Source organism: Rhinopithecus roxellana, chromosome 12 (assembly GCF_007565055.1).
Source record: "Rhinopithecus roxellana isolate Shanxi Qingling chromosome 12, ASM756505v1, whole genome shotgun sequence".
Classification (NCBI taxonomy): Eukaryota; Metazoa; Chordata; class Mammalia; order Primates; family Cercopithecidae; genus Rhinopithecus; species Rhinopithecus roxellana.
The window spans coordinates 70,809,410-70,821,973 of record NC_044560.1 but is presented as its reverse complement, the minus strand read 5'-3'; the positions used below and the strand labels follow the sequence as shown (position 1 = coordinate 70,821,973).

At 38.2% G+C, this 12,564-nt stretch overlaps 1 protein-coding gene and 1 non-coding gene across 3 annotated transcripts in view; both read right to left on the bottom strand.

The window, feature by feature from the left end:
* PKN2 (protein kinase N2) overlaps positions 1-12,564 on the bottom strand; it is a 163,687-nt gene that overhangs the window by 10,374 nt on the left and 140,749 nt on the right. For both annotated transcript variants that reach the window (XM_010360798.2, XM_030941799.1), the window contains exons 16-18: positions 12,357-12,533; positions 3,984-4,046; positions 1,662-1,738 (exon numbers count right to left, since the gene is read on the bottom strand). In XM_010360798.2, the coding sequence (XP_010359100.1) occupies positions 1,662-1,738; positions 3,984-4,046; positions 12,357-12,533 (317 nt within the window). The remainder of the gene's footprint in view (positions 1-1,661; positions 1,739-3,983; positions 4,047-12,356; positions 12,534-12,564) is intronic.
* On the bottom strand, positions 9,188-9,294 carry LOC115892456. Its single transcript, XR_004052338.1, has one exon. It is a non-coding gene; the product is annotated as a U6 spliceosomal RNA (small nuclear RNA).

Here is a 12,564-nt window from a genome sequence, read left to right as displayed (position 1 = left end):
AGTGAAGAAGGGCTCCTAAAGCAGAGTTGGGAGTTAGGGTAGTAAAAGGGAATCTCTGGTAATTTGCCTGTAGAGGTTACACTTGAGTTGAATGAGAAGGATGTGCAGATCTTAGTCAGCAAATAGAGTTGGGATGGGTGGCAGTGCTAGAGAGACACAGACTATAAGCAATTCATTGTTGCTGGAGCAAAAAGTACTAAACAGAGAGCAGCAAGAGATGAGGCCAGAGAGGAAGGAAGGCAGGCAGATGAGGAAGGGCACTCTATGTCACCTTATCCTAGCCACTGAAGAGTTTTCAGCAGGTGTGTGCCATGGTCCGATCTGTATTTATATGGACTCCTTAAACAATTCAGCAATTACATGGCAGATTGATTTGGGATAGAAAAAGACTAGAAATAGGAACAATTAGGAGATTATTATACCTGTCTTGTCAAAACAAGATGATGGCTAGTAGGAGTTGATTGGAAATGATAGATTTCAGAAATATTCAGGAGGTTAAGTGGCAGCAGAATTTTTTGAATAACTACATATGGAAAGTAGAGAACAGGATAGAACGCAAGATAATTCCTTGCTTTCAGATTGAAGACTGAGGGGACTGTGGTACCAACAACCAGACTACCTGAGGAAAATAAGTGATTTTTGTTTGGGTAGTGTTTGAGGTGTCTCTTCACTGTTCAGGCAGAGCTGTCTAGTAGATAGTTGAATACATATCTTTGGAATCCATATGAAAGGAAATAATAGATTTAAGAGTCATTAGGATATAGCTGCTAGTCAAAAAACTGCAGTGAAGAGCAGCTGGCTAAGGAGAGATGTTGAGAAACAAAAGCGTTTAGATCAACAGTGTCCAATAAAAAGAAGCCCAGTTAAAGAAAAAAACTGACTTGATTCAGCAATTATGTCAGTGGGTATGTGATGGGCATATATCTACAGAGTTCACTCATGTATTCGTCCAGCTACTTATTAATCAAACACTTTTATGTACTATGGAAACAAAGCTAAACAGCAAACAGAAGCCAGCAGTGCAGAGGGAGATAGGCAATGTTAGTACTAGTAAACAGAAAGAACTATGTCCTTTTTTTTTATAGTTGGAGAAGACTCAAAGAGATCAAAACTAAGTTTTCCAAAGACAAACAGCAAATAGTGGCAAAGCCACGATTCAAACCTAAAACTCTTTGGTTCCTAAGCCCATGATCTTTATCCTTTCTTATGTTACCTGATTCAAATTTCCCCAATTTACTTATTTACTTTTGAATATACAAAAAACATACTTGAGATACCTATCTCTATTTATTTTCTATTTTTAAATGTTTCCAGTTTTAAGAAGCTGGAAGTAAATTATCAGGCCTATGAAATTCACTGTGTACAGTCTCACCGGAATAAACGATTTTGGTGCTTAAGCAATACTTCCTTAAAGTAGTGACAAAATTATTAATCATGCAGAGAAGCTATGATTTCTATACATCTAATCTTATTTGTATTCACAGAACAAATTCTTAATGTGATAATTAGGTTATATAAGCAATGTCTTCATTATATCTACAATGTCTTAATGAAGAATAAAGTTAAAAGTACAGTTTGTTTTCCATAGACAAACTTGAAAACTACTGATGCACAAAGAAACAGTAATTTATCAGAAAAGAAACTTAAAAACATTCGATTACCTTCTTTGCAAAGACCAAAATCAGCAATTTTCACAAAGCCCTCTGTATCTAGCAATAAGTTATCCAATTTCAAATCTCTGTTCAGGATTAAAAGATACAGCATGAAAAAAAAAAAAAAAAAAAGAAATCAGTAGGTTATACAGTTAAAAAAATAATTTCAACTGGAACTGTACTTTCTCTTTATTAAAAATGGGATTTCCAAGTTATGATTTGAGATTTAAATACTATATCACGTTGTTTTCTTCCTTTTAGTAAGCTTATTGCTCTATATAAGGTAGCTTATGAGAAATTATTCTCCTGTTACATAAAAAAAGGAAGAATGTATTTAATTTGTTATTTGTGATAATCTAACTTAATCCACTTTTTTTTTTTTTCTTTTGAGACTGAGTCTCACTTTGTCACCCAGGCTGGAGTGCAATGGCATGGTCTTGGCTCATTGCAACCTCCGCCTCCCAGGTACAAGCGATTCTCCTACCTCAGCCTTCCAAGTAGCTGGGACTACAGGCATGTGCCACCACATCCGGCTAACTTTTGTATTTTTATTAGAGAGGGGGTTTCACTATGTTGGCCAGGCTGGTCTTGAACTCCTGACCTTGTGATCCGCTGGCCTTGGCCTCCCCAAGTGCTGGGATTACAGGCATGAGACACCACACCCAGCCCTTTTTTTTTCTTTTTTTAAAGACAAGAGTCTCACTCTGTCACCCAGGCTGGTGTGCATTGGCGTGATCTCTGCTCACTGCAACCTCCACTTTCCACGTTCAAGCAATTCTTGTAGTAGAGATGGGTTTTCACCATGTTGGCCAGGCTGGTCTCGAACTCCTGACCTCAGGTGATCCACCTGCCTCAGCCTTCAAAAGTGCTGGGATTACAGGCGTGAGCCACTGCGCCTGGCCAACTCAATCTAGTTTTAAAGTTTGCTTATATACCATCCATAAGAAAGAATTGTAAAGCTAACAGTATTAATAAGGCATCAGAGGGCAGGTTTCATCTTCTGAAAGAATAAGAGAAAGCTATCCATCCATACTAATTGATTACAAATTAGGCAAATTGACAATATTTTATCCATTTTGTTCAATTTATTTTTTATTTTTGTGATACAAGGTACTCACTCTGTTGTCTAAGTGGGGTGCAGTAGCATAATCATGGCTCACTGCAGCCTTGATCCTCCCAGGCTCAAGCAATTTCCCCACCTCAGCCTCCTGAGTAGCCCAGATACAGGCAGATATCATCACTCCTGGCTGATTTTTAGATTTTTTGTAGAGATAGAATACCACTATGTTGCCCAGGCTGGTCTCAAACTCCTAGACTGAAGCAGTCCTTCCACCTTGGCCTCCCCAAATGCTGGGGTTACACGTTTGAGCCACTGAGCCCAGGAAATATTTTATCCGTTAGGTAAAACAGAACTTTATCGTGAAAACATCATTAGAACCTTACCCGACTGGGTGCGGCAGCTCACAACCGTAATCTTAGCACTTTGGGAGGCCGAGGCGGGTAGTCACCTGAGGTCAGGAGTTTCAAGACCAGCCTGGCCAACACGGTGAAACTCTGTCTATACTAAAAATACAAAAGTTAGCTGGGCATGGTGGTGGGCACCTGTAATTCCAGGTACTCAGGAGGCTGAGGAAGGAGAATTGCTTGAACCCGGGAGGCAGAGGTTGCCATGAGCCGAGATCGTGCATTGCTCTCCAGCCTGGGCGACAAGAGTGAATGTCTCAAAAAAAAAAAAGAAGAAAAAAAAAAACCCAACTTAAATAATCCAATGTTTATAGTCTTCTAATTCTGACTAGTCTTCTCATATCTGCTTGGTTTGGGGCAGTGAGTGCTAGTCAAAGTGTGGTTCACAGACTAGCTGCTGGGCCACGAATTACAGAGATCAGCTACATCACCAATACACTTTTTAGTTCAGTTGACAATAAGGCTTCGTAATGAGGGAAGCAGTGTGATGTTTTACACTCTAACACAAGCTACTTGTCTCATCATGGACACGTTTTTGGCAGCATTGGTCTATGGAGGTTTTTTGCAATGAGTCGTTTGAATGCTAAATATTCACTAGGATGAATATTGTTGAGAAATGCACTATCATAGACCAACTCATAATTTGACTATTTTAATTAGAAAATGTGCTATGGATTAGGAAACAAAAAGTTCATCATATAATCATAGTGCTAACCACATGTCTTTCAAAATTGGGGTTTGACTTATCAGATGAAGGAGAAAACTAAGAAGCTAGTTAAACATAAAATGTTTAAGAAAAACAAAACACTATCTTTAATTCTAAATCACACCAAAGCAAGCATTAGAAAAAATTAAAAATTAACTTACCTATAAACAATTTTGTGTTCATGTAAATACTGCAACCCAAGAACTACACAAGCAGCATAAAATCTGTTTGAAGAATTAAATCAATAGGAGTTTAATAAATTTTATTGCTCTTGAATCCCAGCTTATATGTTTATACTTCAAAGCAGACCTATCATTAATTTATTTCACAAATTTTTTTTTTTAGTCCCCACTATGTATCACACATTGTGCTAGATATTAGGGGTAAAATTTAAAAATGAGAAAAGTACAGTTTTGACAATTAAAGTCATTAACACTGCCTAGTGGAGTCACTGAGAACCTCAGAGGGGACATTTGATCTGGTTTTGCAGGAGGAATTACAATATACCATAAGGACAAAGGACAGTGTGACAGGCAGAAGTTTTGTGGGGGAAAAATACTTACCTGAGAGAAAAAAGAAATAGAGGTGCAAAAGGCGTTAACACGTTTGATAACAAGTAAGTCTGGTGTGGCTGAAGTAAAGGATGGGTGTATCTGGGGAAGAAGTAGGAGATTAGGCTGGAAAGATAACCTGGGTGAAGGACCTTGAATGTCATATTATGGATATTGAAATCTTTTCTCTTAGTGACAGAGAATCAAACCATTTTAATCAGAGGAGAATGATGGCATTTGTTTTCTGGTAGCAATGCGAAGGATGGAGAAGTAGGCAGAGATCCAGAGGAAAAAAGAACAGATAAGGCTTTTATCCTAGTTTAGATGAAAAGATCATAATAATATCTACTGTAGTGGCAACAGAGATACAGATTCACAAGAACTTAAAAATTAGCATGACAGAAGATGGTATCCCATTACAGGATAAGGAAGTGGGAAGAGCTACAGGTAACTTGCAAGGTTTCCATCTTAGTAGAATGAATGGATAAAAAAAACATAGAGGTAGCCAAGGTTTTGTGACAAAACTAAGTTTGGCATTTGACAGGTTGACTTCGTCTGTGGAGCAGGTGATGATATGTAAAAGCTGGGTATATGGGTTTGGACCTCAGAAACCCTGGGCCGAGAGAGAATAATAATTCTTGAGGCACAGGACCATGTTTGTCTTTTTCAGTTTTTATCCTAAGTTCATAGCATAATGCCTGATATACATGATAGGCTTATTGAACAAGGAGGAAATAAATGAATAGATTTAAAAATGCAAATGTCTTCAGTGTAGAATAGCCTATAAACAGACACTTAGGACAATTAGTTTTTAATTATAAAAGTAATAACATGAATATTTTCTCTATAAAACATATAATACGCTTCTCTCCAAAGTACACTATTTCATCCATCTATCTCCATCTCACCTCATTCCACTGCCGTTCATACAGATAATAATTCTTGTTACTAACATTATTCCAAACTTTCAGAATATATTTACATTCACATGTAGATAATATAGCTATGTTTTATATTTACCTATTTTTATTAAAAATGGGTACGTTTTATTTATTTATTTAATTTTGTTTCTTGAGATGGAATTTTGCTCTTGTTGCCCAGGCCGGAGTGCAATGGTGCGATCTCAGTTCACCGCAACCTCCGCTTCCCAAGTTCAAGCGACTCTCTTGCCTCAGCCTCCCGAGTACCTGGGAATATAGGCATGTGCCAGCATGCCCGGTTAATTTTGTATTTTTAGTAGAGACGGGGCTTCTCCACGTGGTCAGGCTGGTCTCGAACTTCTGACCTCAGGTGATCCGCCCGCCTCGGCCTCCCAAAGTGCTGTGATTACAGGAGTGAGCCACTGTGCCTGGCATTTTTATTTTTTTCTATTTATATATATACATATATATATATATGTATATATATACACACATACATACATATATATATATTTTTTTTGGTTTCTGAAAAGATTTGTTTATTTACTTTTAAATTATACTTTAAGTTCTGGGATACATGTGCAGAACGTGCAGGTTTGTTACATAGGTATACACGTGCCATGGTGGTTTGCTGCACCCATCAACCTGTCATCTGCATTAGGTATTTCTCCTAATGCTATCCCTTCCCTATCCCCCGAACTCCGACAGGCCCCAGTGTGTGATGCTCCCCTCCCTGTGTCCATGTGGTCTCATTGTTCAACTCCCACTTATGAGTGAGAACATGTGGTGTTTGGTTTTCTGTGTTAGTTTGCTGAGAATGATGGTTTCCAGCTTCATCCATGTCCTGAAAAGGATATGAACTCATCGTTTTTTATTGCTGCATAGTATTTCATGGTATATATGTGACACATTTTCTTTATGCAGTGTATCATTGATGGGCCTTTGGGTTGGTTCCAAGTCCTTGCTATTGTGAACAGTGTTCCAATAAACATACATGTGCATGTGTCTCTACAGAATGATTTATAATCCTTTGGGTATATACCAAGTAATGGGATGGCTGGGTCAAATGGTATTTTTAGTTCTAGATTCTTGAGGAATTACCACACTGTATTCCACAATGGTTGAACTAATTTACGCTCCCACCAACAGTGTAAAAGTGTTCCTATTTCTCCACATCCTCTTCAGCATCTGTTGTTTCCTGACTTTTTAATGATTGCCATTCTAACTGGTGTGAGATGGCATCTCATTGTGGTTTTGATTTGCATTTCTCTAATGACCAGTGATGATGAGCTTTTTTTCATGTTTTTTGGATAAATGTCTTGAGAAGTGTCTGTTCATATCTTTCACCTACTTTTTGATAGGGTTGTTTTTTCTCTTGTAAATTTGTTTAAGTTCCTTGCAGATTCTGGATATTAGCCCTTTGTCAGATGGATAGATTGCAAAATTTTTTTCCCATTCTGTAGGCTGCCTGTTCACTCTGATGACAGTTTCTTTTGCTGTGCAGAAGCTCTTTAGTTTAATCAGATCACATTTGTCAATTTTGGCTGTTGCCAATGCTTTTGGTGTTTTAGTCATGAAGTCTTTGCCCGTGCCTATGTCCTGAATGGTACTGCCTAGGTTTTCTTCTAGGGCTTTTATGGTTTTGAGTCTTATGTTTAAGTCTTTAATCCATCTTCGGTTAACTTTTGTATGTGTAAGGAAGGGGTCCAGTTTCAGTTCCCCACATATGGCTACATATGGCTAGTTTTTCCAACACCATTTATTAAATAGGGAATCCTTTCCCTGTTACTTGTTTTTGTTAGGTTTCTCAAAGATGAGATGGTTGTAGATGTGTGGCATTATTTCTGAGGCCTCGGTTTTGTTCCATTGGTCTATATATCTGTTTTGGTACCAGTACCATGGTATTTTGGTTACTGCAGTCTTGTAGTACAGTTTGAAGTCAGGTAGCGTGATGCCTCCAACTTTGCTCTTTTTTGCTTAGCATTGTCTTGGCTATACGGGCTCTTTTTTGGTTCCATATGAAATTTAAAGTAGTTTTTTTTTTTTTCCTTTTTTTTGAGATGGAGTCTCACTCTGTCGCCCAGGCTGGAGTGCAGTGGTGCGATCTTTGCTCACTGCAACCTCCACCTCCCAGGTTAGAGCAATTCTCCTGACTCAGACTCCCGAGTAGCTGGGATTACAGGCGTGTACCACCACCCCTAATTTTCGTATTTTTAGTAGAGACGGAGTTTCACCATGTTGGTCAGGCTACTCTCAAACTCCTGACCTCAAGTGATCCATCCGCCTCAACCTCCCAAAGTACTGGGATTACAGGTGTGAGCCACCACACCCAGCCTAAAGTAGTTTTTTCTAATTCTGGGAAGAAAGTCAATGGTAGGTTAATGGGGATTGAATCTATAAATTACTTTGGGCAGTATGGCCATTTTCACGATATTGATTCTTCCTATCCATGAGCATGGAATGTTTTTCCATTTGTTTGTGTCCTCTCTTATTTCCTTGGGCAGTGGTTTGTAGTTCTCCTTGAAGAGGTCCTTCACATGCCTTGTAAGTTGTATTCCTAGGTATTTTATTCTCTTTGTAGCAACTGTGAATGGGAGTTTATTCATGATTCAGCTCTCTATTATTGGTGTTTAGGGATGCTTGTGATTTTTGCACATTGATTTTGTATCCTGAGACTTTGCTGAAGTTGCTTATCAGCTTAAGGAGATTTTGGGCTGCGACAATGGGGTTTTCTAAATATACAATCATGTCATCTCCAAACAGAGACAATGTGACTTCCTTTCTTCCTGTTTTAATAAACTTTCTTTCTTTCTCTTGCCTGACTGCTCTGGCAAGAACTTCCAATACTATGTTGAATAGGAGTGGTGAGAGAGGGCATCCTTGTCTTCTGCCAGTTTTCAAAGGGAATGCTTCCAGCTTTCACCTAATTTAGTATGACACTGGCTGTGGGTCTGTCATAAATAGCTCTTCTTATTTTGAGATACGTCCCATCAACACCTAGTTTATTGAGTTTTTAACATGAAGGGTTGTTGAATTTTATCTAAGGCCTTTTCTCTTCTTTTTTTTTTTTTTTTTTTTGAGATGGAGTCTCGCTTTGTTGCCTAGGCTGGAGTGCAGTGGCGGATCTCGGCTCTTTGCAACCTCCGCCTCCATGGTTCAAGCGATTCTCCTGCCTCCCAAGCAGCTGACACTGCAGGCGTGCGCTACTACACCCAGCTAATTTTTTTGTGTTTTTAGTAGAGACGGGATTTCGCCATGTTAGTCAGGCTGGTCTCGATATCCCAACCTGGTGATCTGCCCGCCTCGGCCTCCTGAAGTGCTGGGATTATAGGCGTGAGCCACTGCACCCGGCCTTTTTTTTTTTTTTTTTTGAGACAGTCTTGTTCTATCGCCAGGCTGGAGTGCAGTGGCGAGATCTCTGCTCACTGCCACCCCCTGCCTATCGAAGGCCTTTTTTTACATCTATTGAGATAATCATGTGGTTTTTGTCATTGGTTCTGTTTATGTGATGGATTACGTTTATTGATTTGCATGTGCTGAACCAGCCTTGCATCCCAGGGAGGAAGCTGACGTGATCGTGGTGGGTAAGCTTTTTGATGTGCTGCTGGATTTGGTTTGCCAGTATTTTATTGAGGATTTTTGCATCAATGTTCATCAGGGATACTGGCCTGAAATTTTGTTGTTGTTGTTGTGTCTCTGCCAGGTTTTGGTATCAGGATGATGCTGGCCTCATAAAATGAGTTCGGGATGATTCCCTCTTTTTCTATTGTTTGAAATAGTTTCAGAAGGAATGGTATCAGTTCCTCTTTGTACCTGTGGTAGAATCTGGCTGTGAATCCATCTGGTCCTGGGCTTTTTTTGTTGGTAGGCTATTAATTACTGCCTCAATTTCAGAAAAATATGGAATGCCTCATGAATTTGCATGTCATCCTTATGCAGGGGCCATGCTAATCTTCTCTATATCGTTCCAATTTTAGTATATGCGCTGCTGAAGAGAGCACGGGTCTATAATTTTTAAACGTGGGGCTTGGGTGGGGGAGGGGTGTGGTGGTCAGGGTCCACCAGGCAGTTTCATCAGGGCTTAGACTCCCCAACACAGAAATAAAAAACAAAAACAAAAATAAAATGCAACTACTTAGAAATACTTACTTGATTGTACATTAAAAATTATATAACTTACCAGAAGTTTAAAGGATCTACTGAAGTTTATTAAAATAAATGTGAGCTTAAAATTGCTTAAGATGGCCAGGCATGGTGGCTCACGCCTGTAATCCCAGCACTTTGGAAGGCTGAGGCAGGCAGATCACCTGAGGTCAGGAGTATGAGACCAGCCTGGCCAACACAGTGAAACCCCGTCTCTACTAAAAATACAAAAATTAGACGGACGTGGTGGCACACGCCTGTAGTCCCAGCTATTTGGGAGGCTGAGGCAGGATAATCTCTTGAACATGGGTGGCAGAGGTTGCAGTGAGCCAAGATCGTGCCACTGCACTCCAGCCTGGGCGACAGAGCAAGACCGCCTCAAAAAAAAAAAAAAATTGCTTAAGATCGTTAAACATAATTTTCTTAGCAAACTTATTTTAGTGGCAAAACAATACTGTAACAATTATAAAAATACATTGATTTCTCTCTCTCTTTTTTTTTTTTTTTAATTTGGGGGGTCTCACTCTGTCGCTCAGGATGGAGTGCAGTGATGTGACCTTGGCTCACTGCAACCTCTGCCTCTGGGGTTCAAGTGAGTCTTCTGCCTCAGTTTCCCGCAATAGCTGGGATTATAGGCGCCTGCCACCATGCCCAGCTAATTTTTGTATTTTTAGTATAGACAGAGTTTCACCACGTTGGCCAGGCTGGTCTAGAGCTCCTGAGCTTAAGTGATTTGCTAAGTGATCTGCCCGCCTCTGCCTCCCAAAGTGCTGGGATTATAGGCGTGAGCCATGGCTCCCCACTGATTTCTTTCTTTGTAAACAGACTGCCTTGATTAATTGGGTATACTATGTAAAATACATATTTTATTGAATGCTCCTGTTTGTCAGGTATTGTGTCAGTTATTTTCATTTATTAGCTTACTTAATCTTCAATCAAGCCTTAAGATAAATATTTTACAGAAGCAGATAATGAAGCTCAGAAAACGTAATTTGTCTAAAGTTAGACTACAAAACAACAAAGCCAGAAATCAAGCTATTTTGATTCTATGGTTTCAATCAATAAAAATTCACTGATTGCCTAATATGTTCCAGGCATTCTTTTAGGTGTTTCACTAATAAACAGGACAGATATGGTCCTTGCTCCTCTCTTTTAAGTGAAATAAGACCGACAATAAAAATTTTAAAAATAAATCAGATTATTTCATGTAGAAATAAAATGATATGAAAAAGATAATACAGAAAATAGAGCGAATTGAATTGGTTAGTGATGTGATATTTTAGCTAGGGTTCTCAGAAAATTACCTTTAAAGAAATGACCTTTGCTCTGAGAAATGAATGATAAAGGGAGGTACTTCAGATTTGGAGTTCCGTAACGTAGCATTGTATTCTTGTATTTTCACTGGATTTTATAGTTTTATTTGTATATAATTTATATTCTCAGCAAAAATAACAGCTTCTTAAGGCAAACTACATTTATATATTATTTTAAAAACAAAAACAAGCATAAAAAATAAAAGCAAACAAATTCCCATGGCAGCATGGGCTAGGCTTAATCGTAATGCTCTGCCTTATTGAGGGAATGAATTATTCGAAGCCTTCTACTACTTTCTGGCTTTTGCCTCCTTTTAAAATGCTTCAGTACCCATTTGAATTAACCCGTTTCCCTCATCTGAAACTTCAAGGTTATGACAGAATTACAATTATCTGCTTTAAATACCTCTAACGGTTATGACAAGAATCAAATGGAGGAATCAAAGTGAAAGTACAACATGGCTGTCAGTTGCTATTTCATCAGATTATAGACGTGGGATGAAAACTAAAGAGTAAATACAATAGAGATTTACTACTAGATTTATGCTTCCTATGATTTGGGATATATTCTACAGGTGGAGTTCACTGGACTTGCTAATAGTTTGAGTGTTGAAGTTAAGGGAAAAAGAGCATCAAGAATGACTTCTTGTGTTCTGGCTTGAATCTGGTTAATAAAATAGGGAAGATTAAGAGTAGCAGGCCTGGAGTGTAGTAGATGAGGTAGATAGAAAAATGGAAAAAATCAGTTCAGTTTAAGTTGTTAAATAAGACACTTAGCCACGCAAATGGAAAACTAGCTGACCACTGAATATTATTAGAGTTGGAAGTTTAGGTAAGAGGATGGGGCTGGAAACACAAATTTGGTAAACACCAGCATGCAGGGTGCAGGTATTAATAGCACTTTCCTAGGTTCAAATCTTAGCTCCACCATTTAACAGCTATAAAATTAAGATACTAACAGGGAAAATATACATACATGCATATATAATTTCAAGTGTTTACTATTATTCTTACGTATTTGAATAAGCCAAACCTTGACTTCAAAAACTACAAAAAGAGTTTACAATGAAAAGTCTGCACTTTATCCCTTTGTCTGGAGGCAACACACATAATCAGTTTCTTTTACATTTGTTCAGAGATATTTTAAGCACAAGGATGCAAATACTTGATATTCTTTTAAATTACTCTTTAGAAAGGCAAATACAAATATTTTATATAAATATATGATACAGACTCTTCTGTACTTTCTTTTCAAAAACTTAACAGTGCATTTTGAGTATAATCTGTCTTTAAAGCTGTAATTCTGGATGGCATTCTCTAGTGAGAAAATCTAGTAGCACAAAAAGAAATTTTACTAAAATGAATCTACATTGTTTATCTAAAGAATTAATTGTGGTTTAGGATAATCCATGACATTTTCAACACAGACAACAGAATACATACAAAAAGTATATGGTAAAAAAGTAAGTAAGGAGTTCTAAGTTCTAATATTTCTTGCAGAGATCTATTTTCTGTTAGAAAAAAATCTAAAATTCAAAGAATCTCTTTTCCTTCCCACATGAAATCAGTCATGGAAAAACTCAGACAAATGTCTAAAGCATACTCACACAGCTCTTGGTTCTGAAAAGACATCAGTATGAATGTGCATCATTAGGTCCCCACCGGCAGCATATTCCATTACAAAGCAAACATGCTCTTTGGTTTGGAAACATGCAAAAAGGTTCACCAAAAAGGGATGCCTTACACTATTCACAGTTTCAAAAATTCTTTTTTCACACATCAAGCTGTAAAAGAAAATATTTAAAAATAAGCAGA